The following is a 25,652-nucleotide window of genomic DNA, read 5'->3' on the forward strand; positions in this document are numbered from 1 at the left end:
GACCAGCTTAAATGAATAATCAATGAATAATTAATGCTTTCTTAAACTCATTTAGGTTTCAAATAAGACAAATCAATGTCCCATTAAATATCTAATTAAGCCAGAGTAACACATACACTGACTGGGACAACTGGGAAGTCTGGATTACATGATTTAAATCAGGGCAAAATAAAAAGCACAGAAAAAAATCAATAGCACCTTCAGCTGTGAGGAAGACAATCTTTGTCACTGGAGTCTTGCTTTGTGCTAGCATCACTCTGCAGACATATCACCATTATTTTTGTCATTCCTTATGCTTCCTCGTGAATCAAGCAATGTTGATTTCATTATGTTTTGCGACTGCACTATATGGATGTAAATTCAAAGCAACTCCAACAGCTTGAGAGTACTTGTTACTGCATTTATCTAAACATCTCAAAATAATCCCAGACCTGCAAAGAAATAATTAAAACCAAAAGGAGACAGAAAAGACCACAACCCAGTGTTCATATGAGAAACCAAAGGCATTTTCTGAGCAAAATTAAAGACTTAATTTGCTGTGCAAAGTTGAAGACTGTTCTATTGGGGTGTTTCTTTACAGCAGATCATTGTCTGAGGGTTTAAAAACAATTCTTTTTTGTTGCATCAGCTAGAAATTAGACCTCAGTATTCGTAACAAACCTTTCTGAAATGGAAATTACAGCAACTACTTGAATAGTATGCAGTTGAATAAAGAAATAAAGAAAACAATGAAAATAAATACAGAAGCCTTCTCTATTGATGATTATCTCCCTGAACACAGAACTGTTAGGAAATCAAAGGCACAAGCTAAGGGATTCTTAGCTGCAGATTCTTGCTGGCCAGACTCCATGTATCTGCTGCAAGCCAGGAAGTACCTTGGCTTTTAACTGGAAGTCACAAAAGCTTCTGGGAAACACCTTGCTATGGGAATGCTGCCAGGTGGGGTCACAATAAAATATTTTCAGCTCAGTTTTACTCTAAACTGAAATTAAAAAAAAAAAAAAAAAGCTTCCTCAAAATTTAAAGATTATATTGGCTACTACTCTTTTAAATGTGAATTTTTATAATTTTTTCCATTTGCATGGATACCGCCACAAAAAAACCCAAAGCTATGCTCAGTCAAGTCCACCCATGTTGTAGAATGTGTAACTTTAATCTTTATGCCAGGATACAGGACCTCTGTGACTTGTAGCTCCACAGCCTCTGGGCTCTGTTGCACAGCACTGAGAACAGGCTGTGCACACTGCTGCACAGGCAAGGGGATTCTCAGAATGTCACAGATTTTTCATTTATATCTTAGGAGTGGCCTGACACAGGCAGCGTGTTCTCTGAAATGCTGATTTTCAGCTACTGTGTTTTCTTGGCTGCAGAGTGAACTATGAAGGAGAAAAAATAAAGCACAGATGTAATGGTGTGAAACTACCCCAAGTTCTTTGCTAGCTTATTTTAACATTTCCTCACTCCTTTCTGCTTTCAGCAATAAAAGTAAAGGACTGTGCTTGAGATTGCCACGGCAGTAAATACAACCAAAACTTTCTACAGACAACTCTCTCTCTGCCCTCCATCCCTGTATTACCTGACATGGCTTGGAGACAACACAGCACATGTCACAGTTGAGATGGTCACCACACAGTGCCACCACATAAATTTCAGAAAGCTTCCACCCTTACAGAGCAGCACCAATTCAGAAGGCTTCAAACACTGACCCTTGTTCTTCAGTCCAACCTTAAATACCCTCATGTTCATGCAGTGCCCCTGTGTGCCCTCTTACCCAGCCCCACTCCCAATCACCAAAACTCTGTGCAAACAGGCTCTGATTTCTTAAACTAATTTACAGGATTTCCAGTTCAAAACTTGAAGGTTTAAAAATAAAATTCTCTTACTGTTTGAATTCTGCCAAGCAGCTCCACTGTTAATGCAGCTGTCAGCCCCTCACTTGGGACAGGAAAAAATACTTTCTGAGCTGAAAGATGCTGGAGACACCAGAGAATCAAGTTCAAAAATGGAATCTGCCTTATCACTTCTCCTCCATGCTCCATTGTAAAGAGAGGAGAAGTAATTTTCTTCCAACTTTTGTGTTTCTTTCAGAGATAACTGCCTGTAACCCCTGGTCTGAAAAGCCTGTCTGTCTCTAGCCCATGCAGTCTCCAAGGAATTCCTGTTTTATAAAAGCCCAGCACAGTGGAGACTCGAGGAGGTACTGAAATACCTATTTAAAAGTGCAGTGTCATTTTGCTTATCTGCAGACTCAGTTCTTGAATCTCAAATCTGTAAGAATCCTATCAGGTAAGGTGACCAAGCAGTGACTGAGAGGGAAATCAAACCTCCCAGCTGCCAGGGACTGATAAAGATGTTACTGCAGTCATTAGCCACAGGTATCTGACAGGGATCTTCAGGAATTCCAGGAAATCCTGGAAGGAGGCACTCCCATGAAGAGATACTAGCAAGCTGCTTGCTTCCACATGTATGAGAAAGCCTAGGGGAAAATCCTAGACTGTAGCTAGCTCATACTACTGCCATTCAAATCAGATCTGAAGAAGCATTATAAAGCTCTTTCTTCCTGCAAATTTATCTGTATCACTCCTACAGTGTGCCAATTTGTCTTAAAACTATTTGTGCTGTCTATAGATATCCAGAGTACCTATTTTTAAAACAAGGCAGAAGAAAAAAACCTTAAACTTTACAGCTTTTTGCCACAGTTTTGAAATGTTTTCTCACGTTTTCCATGAAAGTATTATCATTTTCCCCTTACAATTTATCTGCTGCTGAAAACAGCAGATGCAAAGGGACCATGGCAGTGCAGCAGCATCTCTGGAAGAAGTGAGAGCCCTGATCCTGGTGAGGTGTGGCACTCACACCCACAAGAAGCACCATGGACTGAGTAGTGTGCCCAGTGACACACATGGGGCTCCAAACACCACAGTTTACCTCACACTTTTTTTTTTGGGGGGGTGTTGGTGGGATGTGAGTTACAGCTCAGCCCAGGGAAGAAGGATTAGGAGAGGGACAGCACAGCCCAAGCTTGCCCTGGTTTAGATGCAGAAAGAATCACTGCCAATCCTCCAGTTCTCTGCCTCTGGTCTGACTCTGCTCGTTCAACGGAGAAAAACTGGTACTTTTCTTCTGTGTGCAGTTCATTTCTGATCACAGCCAATGCTCCTCAGCCTCAGTTCTTCAGCTCCAATAAACAAAATACACCAGAGCTATCTATCCTCAAAATAGCATCTCATGGCCAGATGTGGGGCTGACTGCAAGACAGTAATGAACAAACTGGTATCCATCCCCTCCACCCCATCCTCCACATCTCTAAAAGATTTTCACAAAAGGCTAAGCAGAAAACATGGCACATATCCAGTCTAGAAACCAGGTCCATTGTTTAATTGAAAAATAGATTTTTTTAAAGGAAAAATAACCTATAAAGACATTTACAAGTTTAATTAGATGAACCAGAATGGTAAGTTAGGGTAGCTCCTAAAAAAAGTAATTGAGAACATTTTGTAGGCAAAGATATCAAACTTACTGCATGAAAATAAGATGTAAAGGCTTCACTACCAGAAAGCAAATTTTAAAAATAGGAGATGAAATAGACATTATTTTTGAGCAAGTAAACCAGTATTTAAATACTTTCCTATTTTTAGGTATGCATAGCCCATGAATAGAGCTAATGCAGCTAAAAGAATGAAATATAAAAATTTAGAGATATGAGTGCTAGGCAATAACCCAAAATATTAACAACTGTAACTTGAAATCAATGAGAGATAATTCCTATGCTATTTACAAATAAAAATAAAAAGCTTTGTGCCACACACTCAAATGTGTAAAAATGCGAGGAAATAATGAACTTTAAAAATACAGCACAGAAAAAAAAATCACATTTATTTCAAAGTTTCAGAACACAAGCACAAATGCTTATTTTCTCTCTAGTATTTCTGCTGTTTCCTATCCTCCTCCCATGCCTCTTCTTCTATCTCAAGCTTTGATAGTGCAATTAATTCCCCACAGAACAGCATACAAGATCAGGGCCTAAGGCCTCAGCCCTATCAAGACTTATGCATATGAATGGTTCAGCATTAAGTGAAATATTTAACACCAGCACCTGCTTGATCCTATATGAAAAAAGATCACCTTCTCCAACACAGACAAAATAAAACAGTGTAACTGTGATGGTTCTGTGACTGAAAGAAATGTGTTTGGTGGCTCCAGTTTTCCAAGCCTTTGACAGTGATCGAGCGATAAAGAAAATTTGATTGTGTTTATGTAGGGTTATATCCTTATCTGGACACTCTGGGGATTTCACCACGGGTTCTGACTGTCTACAGCTTCAGTGTAGAGTGTGCTGAGTTTCTCAGTGACAAAGCATTAATTATGAACTTATGGCTGAACAGGAGCCTCGGGACATCCCACTCTTGCTTTGGAGCCACCAGGAGCCCGAGAGCTTTCCCAGGCTGTCAGCTGGGAACAAACTTCAGTGCTAACTCAGCTCTGCAGTCCAGTGAAACTGCAGCAGCCCCACTCAGGCTCTTCTCAACACAAAAGCATCAGAGCCTCTTTAGAAGAGTTTGTCATTCTCTGAAACAGCAGCAAGGAGGAACTTCTGTCACGTCTCTTCACATGTGTTTGCCTTTGATCACTTGCCAGGTGAATAAAAGCACATTCTAGAGCATCATCTATACTTAGCAGGAACAAAAGGACCTGACAAAATTATTACATTTATATTTGCTTAAGAAAAATTATAATCCTTTCAAAGAAGAGTCAAGAACAGCTTCTTAACTGAATATGGTCAGGTGTTGTTTTAAGCTCAAACAGAAAAAGCAATAGGGAGTTTTAGAACTATTTTCAGTAATGAAAAGGCACTAATCTTGCAATGAAGTATGCAGCAAACTAAGACATGCTGAGAAACAGATGATGATCAAACAAATGTTGACTAAGCCAAGCCAGTCTTTGAATTAAAACCTGCATTCCTGCGTTACTCAACATGATTGTTAACAGATGGATTGCTGATTAGTGGTTAGCAAGCCAAAGGGGAGAGGCACAAAGTGAATTTATTCTGCCATATTTCTACATTAGTAAAGAATAATTTTTCACAAGACAGATCACCATAAAAATTGGGTGATAAAGAGACAGTGAATCCAGACTCTCTTATCTGATGTTCTGGGAATGCCCTTCTTGATCTTCATCACTTTCACAAAGGTTCTCTGCACTTGGTTCCACAACCAGCTTACTGAGGAACAGTATTTCAAGATAATCAACTCACCCTTTGGAACTCCTTGCTGAAGGGCTGGAAGATTATGCTAAACATTTTCTTCTCACACCCAACATCTGCAAGACTCTAGCATATAGTAACTGTTTATAAGCCTTGTAAGTGGCAAAAAAAAAATGTTGAGTTATGCCTTCGACACATCTGACATACACAAGTGGATCATTCACTATTTCAGAAGAGTGATTTTCTTCTAACATAGGACAGAGGCAATCAGAAATTCAATAGCTCCTCAACATACTCTGAGCAGACATCTCATACACATCACTTGATGTCTCTATCTTAAAAAAAAAATAAAAAATATAATAGTCTGAGGTGGAAAGGACTCACAAGGATCATCAAGACCAGTATCAAAACCTTATTCACGACAATGAACACACAGAAGTGTCAAACTATTCAGTGCAAATCCTGAAGGATCCTCAAGGCTACATGAAAGCAAGTTGCTGAAGTTAGCAGAAAAAACAATAGTTTTTTCCAGACAGCATGGGAATTCTGGCTTACTGATGAGTGGTGGTTTCTTCTAATAGCACTCAAATGTCTATCAGGCCTCTCAGCTACCCAAACAGCATCCCACGGGGGGATTCTGGCAACAAACTCATCACAGCTCCCCTATGCATCCTTCTTAGAGGCTGAGTATTCCATGAGCATTCCATGCAGTCAAATGAATTAAATTTTCTTCTGAAGTAAGTCAATATAAAAATGCTAATTTTAATAATCAATTCTCCCACTGTTCATCCTGAGATTATCTGAGGATGAACACTGACCTACGTAAGTCCATGGTCTCCCAGATGCTTTCAAAACAGAATCTGTGGTAAAATCTCTCAGCTACCACCAGGAATCTCTCCAAGGTTTTTTTTCACAAGACCCTTGCAGAGACCTGTCCTCAGCCAACCCCTTTAAACCCCAGCAGCTCTGTGCCCCATGCTAAGAACCCCTCCTTCAGTCAAGGACCTTGTAAATGCCCATCACTCAGTACCACCCTCACTTCTGGAATCTCTAAGGACTGAGCAACACAGCCTCAAACTAAAACTAGGCAGCCACAGAAATGTGCAGCATGAATCTTCACAGGGCTCCTGATGCCCAGGATAGTTTGCCATGTACAGAGCTGATAAACCAGATAATTCAGAAGCCCTGCCCTGTGCTTATTTATCCATCTTGGCACCCAGACCCTAAAAACACTGCAGCATCGAAGTCAGTTTCTGAGGTATATTATTCCAACAACAAATAATTGTGCTCCTAAAGACCCTCAAGTGCTAACATTAGATGGTAAATGGAATATCACAGGGAAAGCACTGACCAACACAGTACCCCTGTTCCTCTGGCCAGCACCTCCACTGCTGGATAGCAAGTAGAAACCCTCAAATCCATCAAATCCTGTTTTGAGGTGCCTTTGGAGAAAAGAAAATACAAATGCAACTGCTTCTTTGAACAAACAAGTAATTCATTGAGTCTTGTTCGATCCAACAGTAATAAAAAATAACACTCAATGTTCTGCAAGGCTTCATTTTTATTTGGATCACTTCTTTAATTTCATATAATTTTAAGATACTGCTTCTGAACCAGATCCTGAACTAAAACACAGTTCCACAATACTTCCATGTAGATTACACTGACGTGTAATGCTGAAGTGGTACTAATAGCAGTGGGAATTAGGGAGTTACCCACTCTTTTGAGAGTGTTTATAGAACCTTGCCTATTATTCTCTTATATAGCATAAGAATAACAATATTTCACTTCTGAACAGTTGGTATTAATTATAGATCATGTACACAATTGATTGACACAAGTCTTCTATCACTTTGGGGTTTATATCACTTTATGAACAGTGCATATAAAATCCAGAATTATTTCTCTAGTTGTCTCTTACAACACAACATGACCACCATTAATAAAATACATGAATTTATTTTTCAAAAAGATCACACAGCCTCTAAAAATTTGGTCCAACTTTGGGACAGTACTGAAGCACTTCCTTAGCTTTAATTCCCAGTGATTCAATTAGACTCAACAAGACACTCTGCTGAACAGAACAGGCTTCAGACAATGCCTAAGTGTTCTCCTTAGACAGATCCCTAGTGAACCTGAAAGTTATCCAGGCTCAACGAAGGCAAGGATTAATTATTCTTTTGGGGATACTGACTGTCCTCTAGGTGGAAAACCAACTTTGTTATAAATAATCCTTTTTTAATTAGTTATGGATTGACCCCAGAACAACAAAAAAAAAAATTACTTTCCTGTTCACTGGCTTCTCTACCCAAAGGGCACAAGACATTTTGATTAGTGGAACTTGGTCTTTTCCCCTGGTATCCATTAATTTTTCTACAAAAATAATTGACTCCTACAGTAGCAGGCCAAATTATCATCCTAACTTCTAAATTCTTTCCTTCCAATATTCCTACCTCCCCTTTGGAAAAATATTTTTCCGGCCTAGCTTAATGTATTTTTAAACAATTTTATTATGCCAAGACTATCTACAGAAGTGTTGCCTTTTGAATTCTCATCCAAGAGAAGCAACCATATAAATTTTTATTCCACTAAGTTGTATTCCCCATAACCAGCAGGGCTTTGGGAGTGATGGTGCTGCAGTGGTGACTTGTGTAGGAGGTGGCCAAGGATGGGATTGTGCTGGTCACTGTTGGTCCAACCAGCTCAGCAAATGGCAAACCTGACCCACTGCACATCAAAACAGAACCAGGGAGCACAGAGAACCTCTGCAAAAACACAGACACAGCAACAGGCAGCAAACACTGAAAGGACAAACAGCAGGAGACACGAAAGGGAGAGCAGAGCATCTCACTGTGCACTGGCACAGATTGCCCAGAGGAGCTGTGGAGATATTCCAGAACCATCCGGGCACAATCCTGTGCCCTCTGCTCAAGGATGACCTTGCTTGAGACCAAAATGAGCTGCTGTGGTCCCTCCTGACCCACTCTGGGACTCTGTGAGATTCAGGAGACAATTCCAGGACAGAGAAGACATCAAAGCACAGGGAAGAGAGGAACAAAAATGATGCCAGGGCAGGAGAAATGCTGAAGCAAAGTCGCTGTCCCAAGCAGGGGCAAAGAGTCTTGGCAGGAGGCACAACTCCAAAAGGACTGCAGGCAGCAGAGGAACTCACGTGGAAATAAGTGAGCAAGGAAAAAGGAGCAGCACAATGAAAGGAGCAGCAACCTGGTACCAGCATCCTGCCCCACCCCACCTCACCAGAGGTGCTGAGGGTGATGAGTGACATGGACTGGAAACCAGCAGTGCCACAGAGAACATGGGGTGTGCTTCTCTGAGCATGTTTGCTTGCTTTTATCTTCAAAACCAGACTCAGCAATTGGAACTGTGTTAATTGTGAGAAAATGAAACTGATTGAACCTCCCCTTTTCCAGACTGGGGGTTTTTGGCTCACACCACTCATTGTTTCTGTTGCAGGAAGAGCTGCCCCTACCAACACCTGAACCTATGAACTCTGTTGGTCTCAAATTTAATGACTAAACCCCCTGAACCCTCCCCTCCAGTGAGATCAATAGCAAAAGTTCTCCCATTTCTCAGTATCTCGCATTTCTCATTGTATCTTCAGAGGGCTGGCTCCTACACGCAGCTGGGATGCAAGGAATGTATGGAATTCCACTACTGGGAAACCTGGTCAGACATGGCAGGACTGCACACTGTGCTTGCCCAAATCTTTGGATATGAGTATTTGTACCCTCATGTGAAGTAAGTGCTATTTAAAAAAAAAGAAAAAATTAAAATCTCCAGTAAACATGCAGTGCCTGAGCTGGCATCTCCTTGGTTATTTTTGTTTCTCTCAGTATCAATGCTCCACACCAGAACTGCAATTTGAAACCTAATATTAAAAATAAATTTAGAAAGACAAAGTACAGAAAAGCAATGCCATAAATGTGCCAATAGAAACATAATTCCTTTATAATTGCATCGCCTTTTAAAAGTAATAAGATGTTTATAAGAAAATCACATAGCACTGGATATTCTTTTTTTTTTTTTTTGTACAATTAGAAGTAGTGAAATCCCAACACTAAGATTGCCTTGTCACAGCTGTGAAGCAAGGTAAAAGAAACTCTCTGCTCCAAAGACCTCAAATTCGAATAATCAAGGCAGACAAGAGGAATGTTCTTATCCTCATTTTACAGATTAACACAAGGGGAGATCAAATTACCTCCCCAAGGTCACCTTAAGAGCCTCTAACACAAAACTGTTCTATTGTTTAGTACTTTAACTACAAGTGTATTTTTTCAACATCTATTATTATGCATATTTATAAAATGCCTTTTCTGTGGTTTGTGCAAGGCAGCGCATGCCCTTTATAAAAAAAAACCAAAAAAAACAAATGCCCAGCCCCAAAAGCAAACTGCCAAGCAGAACCAAATGTGAAACTAAGTACACTGAAGCAAAAAGAAAATCAACTCCCCAATCCTCCCCCTGACAATGTGTGATTGCATAATTTTGTCATGTGCTCCAAAAGCAACAAACTTGGAGACTCTCCCAGGTCACTTGGGGTTAAAAAGTTCCAAAGCCATGAGTTCAAATCAAGACTACATTTCATCAGCAACCGTGACACTGAGACAGTGTTAGGGCCCAAATCCCATTACTCAACATTCTCCTGATTAACACAGCGAAGAAATTTTAAGACTGCAAATACACAGAGCACTGGAGAGACAAAGATCCCAAGAGAGAACACATTTGAATTAGCAGACAGGTAACACTTGCATACTCTTCAAAGAATGTCTAATTTAAAGCAGTCACATTAGAATTGCAGAGAAAGACTAAAAGCTCCTGCGGGGGCTCATTGCTCTTGGGATTGGCAAATGGAAGAGAAGAAGGTTGGAGCAAGCATAAAACCAATCCCCTTGGTCAAAACCTGAAGGGGTATTGCTATAATGCTTTATCAAAAGTATGAAGAAAAAGCAACAGAGAACAAAATCCCTCTGCAAGACCAAACCACGGGCCCAACAATGTAGGAAATATGGTGCCACTGGTGACCTGCACCTTCTGTGGGGCTTCCTGGGAAAGCCAGCACCACTGAGCACCTACAGAGAAGCTGTGAGCACGTGGAAACATGACCAAACTCACCGCAACTCCATACCCAGCAGGTGCCAACACCTTCCCCTCAGCAGAATCAGTATATGAAGAACAGAAATCATGAAGCCTCTGTGCCTGCTTCTTTAATCCAAAAAATCTTCAAGTCCTCGTATCTTCTCCTTTTATCCCTCCAAGCATGCAGAAGCAAGGAATGAACAGCAACTAATCCACTTTCATAGGTTTGCCCATGGATGATCCTGCCCAAGTTTTCATCAGGTACAAAGCTGATTACCAATATGCTTTCACAGACTAGCACATCTCATCAACTGCTCAGGAAATCAAGAATTGGGGCTAAATCCTCAGTTTATGTGAACTAATGGGGTAAAAATGAAGCTACAACACTTGTATCACACAGAAATCTGGCTAGCAGGCTCCCAGCCCACACACTGGCCTCAACATAGAAGCAGCAAGAATAGAGATTATTCCACACGGGCTTTGAATTGCCAGAGAGAATTAGTAACGAGACAAACATATGCACATGTGAACTTTCTTTCTGTTAAGGGATAAGAAGAGAGAAAGTTGCCCTTGGATGCAGCACAGTGATAATAATTTAGCTGAAAAACTAGATAGCAAGGGCTCATAACTGGAAATAGATAAGTCCACAGAGAGATGAGAATGTGGCATCAGACATAACTTAGGAAGCGCCGTTTGGCGTCAGCAGAAAACACCCTGGCCTCAGGATTCTTTTTGTGCATGAACTAACCAGGCAGACACTGAAATCATTCTACAATATGAGCATAATGAAGCATGCTGATTTGCTAAAAACTGTTACCAACCATTTATCAACTCAGTGAATTGGAGCTGCATTTTTCTAGCCGAAACCAGCCCCTCCAGTGCCTACTTAACATGTGAAATGACACTGGACTGAACTGCATTTTCAGCCTGCTCAAACCACAACTCCAGCAGGGGCTGGAAGGAAGGTCCCAGCTGGATTGTACTGACTGCATTTTGCAAGAGTATCACTGTAGAGAGTGACATTTAGAGCAATAAATCCTGACCTTCTGACTAAAGCATAGGAGAAAAAAAACAAACAATCAAAACAAAAACCAAAAGAAACAAATTAAGCAATCAAAAAACCCCAACAACAAACAGAAAAAGGAAAATTGAGGCAGAAACAAAAGAGTTAAAAAAATTGCTGGGGAAATTATTTTAAAGTAATAACATATAAAATCAAAATATTTAACAGATTCCATCCTTTCTCCTTCTGCAGCCATGAGATATGAAATATTAGTAATTGCATTCCAAAATTAAAGAAAACATTTCGTTATTTTAGTCCATTATCTCTGTGAACAGGAAAAAATGTATCCAACATAAATATAAATAATCATTTTTAATAATGCATTAAACGTGATGGGGAGGGGGAAAGGAAGCAATTTAAACACAGATCTTTTTCAGATTTTCAACCATTCATTGTCAACTTCTTCTGCTCTTCTAAGAAGCTTTTTTTCCTCCCATTTTTTACAAAAATGATAGTCTTGTTTTGATTTTTTGCAGGTAAATGACAACTTTCATGGTGCAAGATGCTAAAACTGAATTTATAGAGTATTCCTCAGGTACAATTCTACATAACACAGGGAATCCAACCAAAGGAACATCAGCTGGGGGAGGGGACAGAAACATATAAAAGGACCAAACCTGAATGCTACATATATTTTATGTACACTCCAAGAAAACCCTTTAAGATAGTAGCCCTGTCTTAAAATTACAAAACAAGCAACAGTTATGAAAAACTGAAGGACAATACACTTATTTTTCTGACAAGATGATTGATGTAGTTCATTCAAATGATTCTGAAACCTGCACTTTCTGGGATTTGGGGTGAAATTCCTATTTAAACCATCCCTGGAATGGCTCACTGATAGGGGTAGCAGATCATCAGTTCATGACTGACAATATAAAAGTAACCCTGTAAATCTGAAATAAAGGATCCCAAATATGCTAGGTAGCCAATAAAATTTATGCTGGGTCACCGCCTTTCATCAACAAAAATGATCAATAGTCTGGATAATGATTATTACTGCAGTCCTCCTGATATGTATGACACACTGTGGCAGGCATTTATCATATATGTGGCATTTACCCTGCTCTCCTCAATCTACACATCTGTGAAGGTAATTGCACTCACTTTTTATTTACAACGCTTCAAAAAAGGTGTGTACAAAGCTGCAAAACTGCTTGTTCTTACTCAACTTTACTCCTTCTTATTTCTATTTCTGCCCTAGTTTTAATTTCTCCCACGTTATTTTTTACAGTCCTCAGAAGTAAAGAACACAGGCTCTCCTCTTCACAGAAGAGACTGAGTGTGAATCTGTCTCTGATGGTGTAATGCCCCCTAACCACATCTAGTACACTCAAATACAGCTCAGAATCTATCTTGCATCTTCATAATACAACAAATGACACAGATCAGTATTACTGCAAGGAAACATCCCACAACCATTTCTAAATTGTTTAAACTAACAAATGCTTCTGTAGGAGGCTTAAAATGTTATTTATAGGTAACTGAAACGGATATCTAATTTACTGCTGCAAAATTAGAGCATTTTGCAAAATCCCATATAATCTGTTTATCCATTAAAATTTAAAATATACCCTCTCAAGTCCAGATTTGAATATATCAATGTTTATCTTTAAAATTTTAGACTAGCTGCTGCAGTGGTCAAAGCTACTTGAACTGTAGCAAATACAGGTAAAAAACTGTCAACTCGAGTTAAATCACAGGAAAAAAACCCCAAACAAACATGTACACACAGAAGGGACCCTGCTGTGCAGACACACTAAATTAGATGTGTTCCAGATTCTACCCTTATTAAAGCAGGTACAATGATAATCAATGCAACCCACTGCAGGGCTTCACACATCATTTTTATAGAAAGGAAAACAACAACTGCCAATCACAGCATGCTCATCTTAAATGTGAGGTTTTAAACCTCAGGTGACTGGTTGACACATTAGGTTTCGGCTCCAGTCTATCAATAAACATAATTACCTTTTTCTTTCACCATGGCAAACAATTTTTCTTCGTAGTGGAAGCAGCAAGAATTAGCTGAGGTAATTTAAACACAGTCTCTTTTTCAGCAGTGTTTGGTGGAGGCGGATTTAAAAATTAAAAAAAAAAAAAAATTAATAAAAATAAAAGAGAATAAAGAAAACAGGCAGCTTATTCCAGATAATAATCTCCCCTGGTCAGGTTTCCTACAAGGTCTGATCAGGTCTGATTGCTCATCACTGTCTCCTTCCTTGTCTCTCCTATCCTCCGTGGTGCGTTGCTGTGGCTAAAGGCAGCTCATCCTGCCTCCAGCTCATCCTGGCTCCAGCTCATCCTGCCTCCAGCTCATCCTGCCTCCAGCTCATCCTGGCTCCAGCTCATCCTGCCTCCAGCTCATCCTGCCTCCAGCTCATCCTGGCTCCTGCCCCCTGTGCTGGGTCCCCAGCTCCAGCTGGAATGGCAGCAAAGGCTGGATTCCAGCAGCCCTTCCCAGCACCTTGCACCCACTCCCTGCCCTGCACAGCCCCGCTGCATTCGCTGCCAGGGACACGGGAGGGAGAGCAGGGCAGTGCTCCAGTGCACACAACACCAAGCTGAAGTGGTCTTTATGAGCTTTCTATTACTTTATTTACTCACACTCAGCCCGGATCAAAAGGGGAAACAAAGATGAGCACAGGCAAGTGCTGAGGAAGGCTGCAGCACAGTGGCTTTGCCGTGGTGAGCAGTTTATCCACTCCTGGATTTAGCTTTACAGCAATTATTAGACCACAAAACATGCTAATAAATGGTCTCTCAATGCCTACTGACTGTAGAACAGTAACATACAGCCTGTGCACGATGCAAATACCTACCCTCTACTGCAAACAACAATAAAAATAATAAAACTGAGAATTGTCACTGCCCAGCGAGCACCTGGGTTCTGAAGCCAGGCAGTGCTATGCAAATGTTTGCTGTGGGTCAAAGTAAGTGCTGGATTCTGGAATACCAAATAATTGGAAATAATTGCTCTTCCTAAGTTATTCCTTTGCAGATGATAGCCACAGGTACTCATGGAACTGAGAAGACAGAAGAATATTGAAATAGCATCACTGAGATGGAAAGAGTATTGAAATAGCATCACTGAGATGGAAATTTCACTCCCCAAGACATCCCCAACAAGAAAAAGCACCAGTGTAGAATCTGGGCCTCAAACAGACCAGCAAATTTTTGGTTTTCTAGGCACTAAACTCAACTGAGAAAGGACTGGGCAGTAAACTGAAAAACAAACAAAACAACCATTTAGAATATTGTCAAGTCTCATCATCATATACCAAGGTTCTGCTTCCTATTACAAGACGCAGGTCAGAGTCAGGGGAAACAAAGCTTTTCTTTTACAAGCAAACTTTTATTCACAGTTACAAAGAAAAGTTTCAAAATATCACTAATCAAAATCTTGAATATCCTTAAAAAGCCACTTGTATTTTTTAAATACATATATACTGTCAGCATCAAGATTTTTGAGAGCCTCTATTACTACTACTATTACTTAGCTCCTCATTTTAGCTAGCTATCTGTGACTTCCCCAAAATAAACATATGTCATTTATGCCTTTGCCTAGAGAGTAAATTTTATATTTGTGATTTAAAGGCAGAGAAAATAGCAAATGGAAATGAACTGACTTGTCAAAGACAGAGGTGATCACTGCAGCAGAGAACTGGGTCAAATATAAGATATTCTGGGCTAAATTATGTGCAGATTCATGGAGCAAAAGCTTCAACTTGACCACAGCTCAGTGCAAAATGTGCTTTATGTTACATGATAGAAGTGAAATTACATTCATACTGCATCCTACATTTACACTGCTCACACCTCCACAAGGGAATTCCTTCTCCTTGCTACTCTACGTAGGGAGAGAGATATTAATGCAAAGAAACAAGCTGGAGGCATCAGTCAGACAGAGCAGCAGATGGCTGATACCTGCTGGAAAAAAATCAGACCACGCACACAGCGTTAAAAATATTTGCAGCAAATAAATTCTAGATGTTTTGTATAAATGCCACCCAGAACAACGGAAATGAATTAAACAAGCCAGTCTGCCTCACCCAGAAGGTATTTCTTATTCAGTGACATTCTTTAATAAATAAATCTCTGAGTGATTGAGAGAGAGAGAGAGAGAGAGAGAGAGAGAGAGAGAGAGAGAGAGAGAGAGCGCCAGAGATACAGGCACATGCATGGAAAAAAATAGTTATTCTATTCTAACAAATCCAGGCTGGCTTTCTATTGTTAGCAGTCCAACGTGCAAGAGCAGCACAGCACAGGCAGTCTGACATTCCTGCTTCTGTGACTCAGTGTGCTACTATTAATAGCATTTGAGGCTCAAGTGGGGAGCTGGGCTGAACCCCACCAACACGGAGCCATAAGCCATTGTGTCACATTGCTGACACATCCGAGATGTCAGGCTGTAACTCAACCTGGCCGTGCTCTTTTTCAGGCTGTATTTTGTAAACAGTTAAGGGACAGCCTCCTGAAAGGGGCACATCTGACCTTCATTCATAAATATTTGATTTGATGTGCAGAGCACAGCCTATGGACACACACGCATGGATGCTGTTAACCCCTTCCTGGGATCTTCAGACACCCTCAAAAGGCTTGCAGGAATAATCATTCAATTTTTTTTTTTGTTGTTCCAGCAAGCTGCTGACAGAGAAGCTGCTTGTTGGTATGTGGATTTTCTGTTCTCTGAGTACATTCCTCCATTTTTCACATGTGCTAGAGGTTAGCACTGCTGTATCTCACATCATTCAGCCACGAGAGCTGCAGTGGCAGACTACAGCATGCACATAAAATGTAATTTAAAAGTACAGACTGCAGTAAATTATGGTGGAGATTTAGGAGTAAAATGTAATCTACCCCAGCATAAAGATATATGTGCAGAGGTTAGTATTGTAAATAAAATCTCTTTACACCGGGATGTTTTTTGGTTTTAATCTCATTGTTCAAAGTCAAGGCTAAAATTTTTACCCTGCTGTACAACTCAGGATCAACTCAGATATCCTAAACTAGAGATGAAGAAGGAATAGGCAGCATTCTAGAAACAATTCTGTAACACTTATTGTTGTTTAGGAGAACCTATTTTACAAGGAAGCAAAAGAACTGTTTTCTTTAAATACCTTTTGCACTGTGCAAACTAAATAAAGTCTTCCTTGAGCACAGTGTGGGTGGAAGAGTCACAAGGAGTACACTACAGCTAAACAACATGCTCATGTTGCTGTTATTTTCTGGTGAAAAATATCTTGTGCCTTCAGGAAGAGGCGTGAGACCAATACTGAGATTACTCCACAAGGGGAAAGAGTTAAACCAATTCGTTTTGATATTTCTTGTACCTTGATAATATTGAAAAAGTATGAGTAAGATACTAAGAAGTTTAGCTGTGATTTAAGGTTTGTTATTCTCATTTTAAAAGCTGGTGTTCATATTTTTATCTCGCACTCATTCTTCACAGATGAGATCATGGCTTAGAAGTATCAGCATACAGTTTTTGTATAATTTCCTCAAAACAGAACTGATCTCTCTTATTCATAAAGAAACAAGGGGAAAAGGCAGGTATAAAATAGAAAAAGAAAGGAGGGAATTGTTCCACTAAATAATAATCCAGGAAAATATAATCTGTTTAGTGTCTTGCTTCCAGCAAAAAGCCTGGAACAAAGTTTTGACAAGAAAGGCTGCCCCAGGCTTCCACACCTTAAGCACTGTCCAGCCTAGGTCAATTGAGAGCCATCACCTCTGTGAAATCTCAATTACAGCATTTTGCAAAATGCTCTCTTCTGGAAATGCCACTCTCTTGTGACCTGCTCTAATTGTTATCCTGATGTACCTGTGCCTGCTCAGACAAAAACAAATGTCAATTTAGGATTTCTTCCAAAAGCCCTGTGACCCAGCATGGCACCAGGGTTCTGGTGCCCTAATGGGCAAGCCTACACTTCCCAGTTTCAGGATTCTCAAAAGCTAAATATGAAGTGTTTCCTGGCTTCTGTTTCTCCTGACCTTGCCCTCCTTCAGCACCTGATGTCTCTCAGCCAGCTGGCCCATCTTCCATCTTCTGGAACCAGCTCCAGCAGCAGAGCTCCTGCAGGACTGCAGCGAAGAGCCAGGCAGGCAGCTGAGTGGGAAAGCTGATGGTGCTGGTGGAGTTTTCAGTTCACCAGAACACAGTGAGCAGAATTCAGGCTGTACCTGACAGAACCAATCCCACACCAGGTGTACCCCAAGTCTTCCAAGCCTGCAGACATTGTTATTCTGAGAGCCATCCTTGAGCCTTTTCCAACCCAGCACAGTTTTTGCTCTTTAACAACTTCATCCTGCAGCTGGTGCAATGTCTGAGGCTGCCAAGCCTTCTTCCCACCTCCTCACCACCCTGTCCTGTGGGAACCAGCGGGAATTAAGGAGCTGTCAAGGCCCCACAGACTGACCTCCCCACCACAGACCCTCTGGGTTGCCCAATGACGAGTTTTAAACATTCCAGAGGAACACACAGACCCACCAGAGAGAAATTCGGTTCCTTCTCAGCACATACTGTGGTCCTGCTACCCTACACCTTGGGATCACTATTGATAACATTGATCTTAAAGCAAATAGTGTCTGAGGACCTGAATTCTAACCATGTCCTTTCTGCTGTGCTGGGCTTTGTCCTGTACCTGTGTCATGCCACCTTCAGCACTATCAGTCTGTAATACTGCTGTTTGAAACCACATGCCATCTTTCTTTCAGAGTACACAAATTGAAAATTTAGCAAATACATCAATCAGTTGATTCAGTAAAATGCATAATGTAATATTCTGGTCTGCCAGGATTTGGGGCTTTAGTGCATATTTTAAAAATAGAATAATTTATTTTAATTACATAGTCTTTCAAATCAGACTCCTTGGGAATAAAACATTTGTGAGGTTTATTAAGATATCCGGATCTCTTAAAGCAAAATCTGATTTTCTGAGATTCTTGAAAGCAGGACTTTCTTAGTACACTATTACTCAGTAGAACAGTAATAGTCTGCAAAATAGACTGAAGTCGAATCTGTTGCAAAACAGAAATAACAAGAAATAAGTTCACTTCGCTTTGTTCTAAATATTAAGAAGCTTAACACACTCTTATGTAAAAAAGCACCTGAAACCATCAGATTATCTTTAGAAACAGATGAGAAAAGATGGTTACATTATACTTCTTTGCCAGTATTTATAATATAATATACTCCAAAAATTTACAAGCTCACTAATGGGTAAATCTTCTGGCTGCAGATACGTACAAACATTTATTTCTGGACATACATTTATGTTATTGATGTAACAACTGGCTCCCAAACAGCTTATGCTATTGCTAATCCTTAGAAAGGAGATCATGCTTTCTTCACACCTGTGTGACCTTCACAGTATGCACACACAGACGGCACTAAATTGAGATGTGGTACAGTAATATGAGTACAGACAGTGCTTTGTAGTTTTTTTTTAAACTACCATATAAAATCATCACTATTCGGCTGTTATAAACTGAATTTATTGAGATAATTCATTAACACAACCAATACTGTTGCTGATAAAAACATAATAACCTTCACTGACAGTCACCACAGTAAATGCTGAAAATTGCACGAAGGCAGGAATCCCCACCAGGAAAGCACACATGCAAGTGTCATCCTTTACTGTGCATGCCTAAGGTTAAGGAGATTTGATATTGAAAATCCACTTCAGAATTGGATTAACTGTGCAGAATAAGCCCCACTGACTGTCTTGGGAGTTTTTGGCTCAGTGAAATCAGCAGGAATGCTGTAAAGACTCTCTGGCCTAAAGAGCTTCTCCCTGAGAGGTCCATGCAACACCAGATTGAAGCAGCTTCCTGCCAATCTGTTAATTTGCAGAGTAAAGCAACAAGTTCTTTGTTTTGCAGTGCTGAGAGATGTGACAGCCTCTCCACCAAGCACTACTAACATTTAGGGTGTGCCTCAACCATGCAACATCCAGCAAAGCATTCCACAAGTCCATGGAGCCTGGGGATGAGGCAACCCACCATGTGGGCACTGCACTCAAACCACCCTTAGATCAAGCTGGACTATTTAATTGTCACTGTGCCAAGTATTCCTCCTCTTCTGATTTCACACTAAACTATAAATAGAACTCTCGAAAGAGGCACCTAAGTCTGCCCTGCAAACGTATCTCTCCCAACAAGTATTTGCCAGTCCAGTGTCCTCTCAAATGAACCACAGAGGACCTCAAAGAAAGTTTAAAAGATGCTTTATACAATTTGGCTAAGTAGTGTAATATTAATACATTCAAACAAAATTTTACAGCAAATAAATTTTTATCACCTTACTACAGCTTTGGAATTTTTCTATTTGTGGTTGTGATTTTATCTGCTAGCCAGGGAGGTCACTTGTTTCAGCATGAAAAATTTTACATATTTGAACCTTTCTCTTAAATTATTTGCTGCCATTTCAATAATAGGATCATCATAAAAGTATTAAGCAGACATACAACAAATTGAGAGTAGGCATAATGATTCCAACTTCTGCACCAAGTGGAATTTCTAAAAGGTAACTATAAAAGCTATAAAAGCTGTTTTGCTGCTGGCCTATAAGAAAGAGTCACACATTTTAAATCCTTCTTCTTAAAGAAGAGCTTGCAACTTAAAAAATAAACGATATGGTACATCTTCCAAGTGCTGATGTATACAGATAAGCTAATTTGGTTTGTGTTTTTTGCATTTTACAGTTTAATGTTGCTACATTTTACATGGAAAACTGCACACACAGCTGCACCATGTAATTCACATGGTAACCAACTAGTGATGAGCATCCCCTGGTACCACATTTCTGCATCTCACCATTAAGATTCGCTCTTCAAAGGAAAGTAACTAAAAACAGGATATCAAAAGCAGGGTAACACAAAAATTGTAATCACAATCACCTATTCTAATATTATTTTCTTTCTCTCTCAGCTGCCCTATGTCTGCATGACCTGGGTGAAGAACTTTCCTGGTTCCCTTTCCTCCTTTCTCCTCCTGTTAACTATTTCACCACAGAGATTTACCAAGTATCTCAAGCTAAGAGCCACTTCTAAGGTCCCTGTACACAAAAGTCTACCTAGTGACAGCCCAACCTCACAGGCATAAGGGAGAAGAAGCCAACAGCCATTAATATTCAGCTTGTCCTTACCCGTGCATGAGGGACGTATGGGAGTGGATGAAGCAAGAGAGGTTGGAATGCCAATCCCCTCTCTCAGTCCTGTTCCACTCCCCCCATGCTGCACAGTCAAAGCTGCAGTGAGTGAGAACAGCCATTTTCTCTGCCCTTCTCTCTGCTCAGAATTTTCCCCACAATTTCATCTTTTGGAGAAGCAGAGCAAGCCCAAGGAACAGCTTTCAGATGAGAAGAAACAGCAATTTCTACCTCTCTTCTTTCCCACCCCAGTGCCCCCAGTGTTTTAACCAGTTGGAAAGCCTCAGCTTGGGAGCAGCTTCCATTTCAGATTTTCCTGAACCCAGCCTGCCTGCTGGAGGCTGTGCTGGCTCTGAGCACCCCAGCCACAGGAGGAGGGCACCCCACTCTCCTGCCCTTGCAGTTCTGCAGGGGAGCCACCCCTGCAACCCTGCCCAGGGAGGGGATGGCATCTCCCTCCAGGCTGTTTGATTAAAATACCAAGGTTATGCAACTGCAGATGATGGACACAAGAGAGGAAGTCTCCATCAGATACAGAACAAAAGCAAGGCTCCCTGTAAACAACGCTGGATAGCCAAAATGTGCCCTTTCCAGCCAGAGCATCCATTGGCATCTTGGAGTTACAGAGCAGGGGAGAGCTGTGCTGCAATCTCACTGAGCAATCCTCACACTGCTGCTATTGCCCATTTACAACCATAGAGGAAACCACAGTATTTTCCATGTTTCTTTGAATTTACAGCTGATTTAGATCATATTCCATCTACTAACAGTAAGAACTACAATTTTGCTGTTGTTTATTGGATTACAGAAAACAAAGAATTTAGGAGAAGGAGCAGTGAACCCTACAGTGGAATTCAGTTGCTCTAAATGATGCTACCTTAATGCAGATTAATGCTAAACCACTGATTTACTACTAAACCAATTAGCTTAGATTGATCCTAACATTGACAACCACTTGCCAGAATTCTGAAACAGGAAGCCAAGAGCTACAAAGCCATTAACTGTTCTAATATTTTAAGAAAAAATATGTCAGTGACTAAACTGCAGTAGAGATACTGAAAATGGCCAATTACTTCTTCATTTCACACTTTATGAAAAACCAAAAAAATCACACTAACTCTTCGTACTTCGAGAACTAAAGATTACTAAGAGCTAACACAGATGGAGTTTCAGCTATATTTCTTACTCAACACAAAACCACTACTCAGTATTTTTCACAAGGATACTTCTCTGTGCTTCTCAGGACAATGCAGAACACACTTCCATTTGAGAATCCCTTACTCAGCTGAAGATTGTCTAAATCCCTCAATTATCACCACTCTTCTAGATTGAGCAAACCTAATTCCATTAATCTTTTCTCATAAATCTTTTTTCCCCCACAATTTATCAGTATCTTTCAAAAATACAATGTCCAAACCTAGAGACAGTATCCAGCAGAGTCCTCCTCAGTAACAGGAACAGAGAAAAATTATCCAACTGCTGAATGTATTTCCTGCTAACACATCCCAGAAAAATAATGGCAGCAGTCTTATACAGTCAATCTGTATTTACCATACATTACACTTATATTAACTGTATATTATAGTTAATCTATATTATGTTAAGTATAATTACTCTCCATGTGCTTTTCAGGATCAGTGTATACTAGTTCACTTCTTATCTGTGCAAGTGCACACTTGACACTTCTAGACAATGAAATTCAACTGCATAATTTCAAACCATATAGCTGATTTATCAGGACTATTCTGAATTATGACACTGTCCTGCAGAAGAATGAAATAACGTTTCTGAACTTGGATTACCACAAATTTTAAGAGCATTCTCCCTATTCAATCATTAATATATATATATAGGGACAGAGGCCAGGAGAGATTTCTCACTTAAAGGAATAAATTTGAAATGCTATCAAAAGATTTACCTTATCTGAAGGACAGGAGCAGTCTGATCAGCACCTCTCAGCATCTAAGGAATAGCACCCAATGCCATCAGAACCTGGATTTTCCTCTCCCGTATCACTGCTTCCCACTTCTGAGATTGCTTAGAATTTGAGACTGGACACAGGAAAAGTTCATACAGCACCATGAAAATCCTACAAAATCCTACAGCCATAGGTCACATCGAGGATCCGTTCTGTAGGGATCTACTAGGAGCACAAGTAGCAGGTAAGACCCAAGATTAAAAAACAGGAATTCTGGTTTGGTTTTTTTTTTGGTTTGTTTTTTTTTTCCTTCTTTCTTTCCAAGTAACAGCAGGGCTTTGTGTAATACAAACTGCAGCCTTCAGGGTGATCTTGGGCACTCCTTGGTACTAAGAATGGAAAATGGCAATGGGATATAAAGAGTTTGTTTCCCTAACTGGGGGCTCTACCTTTCTTGCCACAGCACAGCAAGAAAACCTTAGTAATGTGAAGAAGCTGATGTGTGGGAACTCAGATGCAGAACAGTCTTATCCTGCAGCTTGAGTTTCCCAACTGGGCCTTTCATTTCAAATCTGCAAAGCCCATTCCTCTCAAGAACGCTCTGCCTTTGTATCTTCCCTCACATCACCATGTTGATCTCCTGGACTCCTCTCTGTAAACGTACACACAGAAAAATCAGACCTTCTTTTCCCCAGCACTCCATTTCTCACAGAATAAAAGTGAATAGACTATTTCAGTTGGAAGGAACCTACAATTAATGATCTAATTCAGCTGCCTGGCCAACTCAGGGCTGGCTAAGATATTAATGGCTGTCCATGTCTCTAACACTGACAGGCTTTGGGGATCGACAGCCTCCCTAGGAAGAGCAGTGTCTGACCATGCTCTAATAAAGAAATTCTTCCTAATGTCCAATCTAAACCTTCCCTGGCTCACAGCTTTGAAGCATTTCTGTTGAACTCCATACCAATGGCCCATGGATCCAGCCTGTCCAGACCCCTCTGCAGAGCCTTCCTGCCCTGCAGCAGATCAACACTCCCACCCAGCTTGGTGCTGTCAGTGAACTGATTGAGGGTGCACTTGCTCCTCTCATCCAGAGCATCAGTAAAGTTATTAAAAAGGACTGGGCCCAGTACTGAGCCCTTGGCAACACCACTGGTGACCAACTGGATTTGAGTCCATTCTCCACCACTGGTTTGCCTCAGCCACCCAGCCAGTTCTTTTACACAGTGAAGACTAAATGGGATCTTGGTGCTTCATAAATTTTCCTCCATCAGTCCAATTACTTCCTGTCTCATCACTAGACTCTTTTCATGCTCCCTACATTTCCCCCCACGCCTTTCTCATCCTCTTAGACTGCTCCTGTCTTCCTTTACATCCAGCTGATGCAAGAGAAGCAGCCATTCTCACAAGTGATGCTTTAAATAAATATGGTTATATAAAGAGGTACTAACCTCATACAAGAGGTTGGTTAGGTAATGTGGTGTGTATCTCCTTTCCCAGGTGTGCACTGTCACAGCACTTTGCAAGGTTGCACAAGGTGCCATTGGTACAAGTGACAGGTGACAGTATTTTATATGACAAGCAACATCACACAGTTCCAAGACCATTTTATCTTCAAAATTCCACTGCCTTTTCACAACCAACGTTTTTTGCTAATCCTCAAAATTGGGTATTTTCAGAGACTCCTTTGTATCAGGGTCTGGCCTGAGAGCATTGAAGCCATGTGCTGAGCCAGGGTAAGACAGATTTTGTTGGAGCAAACCATGACTGGTGATCTCTCACACAGGAAGCATCCTTAGACCTCCCCTGAACACAGAAGGGAAAGTGGATCATAATTCCTTGGCCAAATGAACTCAAGAGAAATGCAGAATGGAGGTCCTTTCAGGGATTCAATGCCACTTTTGAACTCCTTTCTTTCACGTTTTTTTCTGCTTTTAGAGTGCTCTTAACTGCCAGTATGATGCCACCATTTAACTTTGTAAGGCAAGTTTAACCTCCCACATTCCTATTATGAAGGGGATGGAATTTCAGGATGCAAGAGCTAAGTAAAAGCAAGTCATGGGTTAAATGGATAAGACTCCAAAGGCTCACCTCCTGAATACTAAATAGCTCTGCACCTGTTGATAATTCTTGACCTTCCAAAAACCTAAAACATGGGCCTTTGTTGATGTTTATGATTCCACTTATGATCAGCAAGGAAAATAATTACTGAGTCTCCAAATGCTTTGAACAGTGTAATTTCTAATCTCTGTTTGCAATTCCAAATAGAGACAGCAAACTGTCCTTCAGCAGGGTTTATAAGCTGCTAAATCTTGTAGTACTTGAGGGACCATAATCCCCAATCTCAAAGTCACATACAGCACTTACCCCCAGGCTGTTTTCAAAAGGCATTCTATTGCTTTTATTCTAAGTGGGTGAGATTCTGAATCCAATTGCTGCAATTGAGTAAAGCTGAGGCACCAGACACCTTTCAGCCTTTCAGTTAGCATTTATACATGGCACTGGGAAGCAGGACCACAATTCCCACCCTACTGAACAGCAGCTCCTGTGCTGGAGGGTGAAAGGAGAAAATCCATCATGGTTATTTGCATTATCTATTGCAGCAAATGCTAAACCTGTCCCACTATCTTTTTGATTGCTCTCACAAGTAAAGAGCTCCAAAACTGCAGATTTCCAGACTGATTCAAGCCCCATACAAGTTAGAAGACAGCTCCCAGCCTGCTATGATGACAAGAATTTTGCTGGAGTCCTGCATGGATTGATTATATAGCTGGTCACTGTTCATCCAAATAACTGTCAGTTCTAAATAGTGATTTATAAAAATGCCAAATTGTATGTAGATTTTCTTCTCTAGAATACCACTGGGAAACCCTGTGGGGGCTGGCAAGGCAGAATGATATTTTTTTTTTCCCAGCTCACAGCTATATTATACATTTGCTTCATGTTTTAGCATCACTTTCATTGAAATGTTAATTTTAAAATAATTGATTACTCAGAAGCAGTAACTACCTGCAACAGTATATGGGTTTGGGACAGTTCTCTTGCAAAGTGAAGTTCATTAGGTACAGAGCTGACTAGCAAAAACCAATTTGCACAGAAGAAAAAGTGTCACATACCAAAGTAGATCTCTGAAAAATATTTGCCTAGCAAATACAGTCACTCAATATTAACATTTTGAGGAACTGGACAGAGTGACAAGCACATAGCAGCTTTCTTC

General features: G+C 40.5%; 1 protein-coding gene across 34 annotated transcripts in view; it reads right to left on the minus strand.

The window, feature by feature from the left end:
- Window positions 1–25,652, minus strand: part of ABLIM1 (actin binding LIM protein 1) — a 191,917-nt gene that overhangs the window by 103,433 nt on the left and 62,832 nt on the right. Inside the window, exons 1-2 of one of the 34 annotated variants that reach the window (XM_085582870.1) lie at window positions 13,721–14,068; window positions 13,335–13,640 (exon numbers count right to left, since the gene is read on the minus strand). The exons of 30 other annotated variants lie outside the window; for them this stretch is intronic. In XM_085582870.1, the coding sequence (XP_085438996.1) occupies window positions 13,335–13,350 (16 nt within the window). In that variant the 5' untranslated portion in view covers window positions 13,351–13,640; window positions 13,721–14,068. Of the gene's footprint in view, window positions 1–13,334; window positions 13,652–13,720; window positions 14,069–19,291; window positions 20,918–22,435; window positions 25,020–25,652 lie in introns of those variants that run through there. 3 more of the 34 variants (XM_085582876.1, XM_085582868.1, XM_085582871.1) reach the window with 3 other exon arrangements.

The sequence above is a fragment of the Lonchura striata genome, chromosome 6 (genome assembly GCF_050655825.1).
Source record: "Lonchura striata isolate lonStrDom1 chromosome 6, ASM5065582v1, whole genome shotgun sequence".
NCBI lineage: Eukaryota > Metazoa > Chordata > Aves > Passeriformes > Estrildidae > Lonchura > Lonchura striata.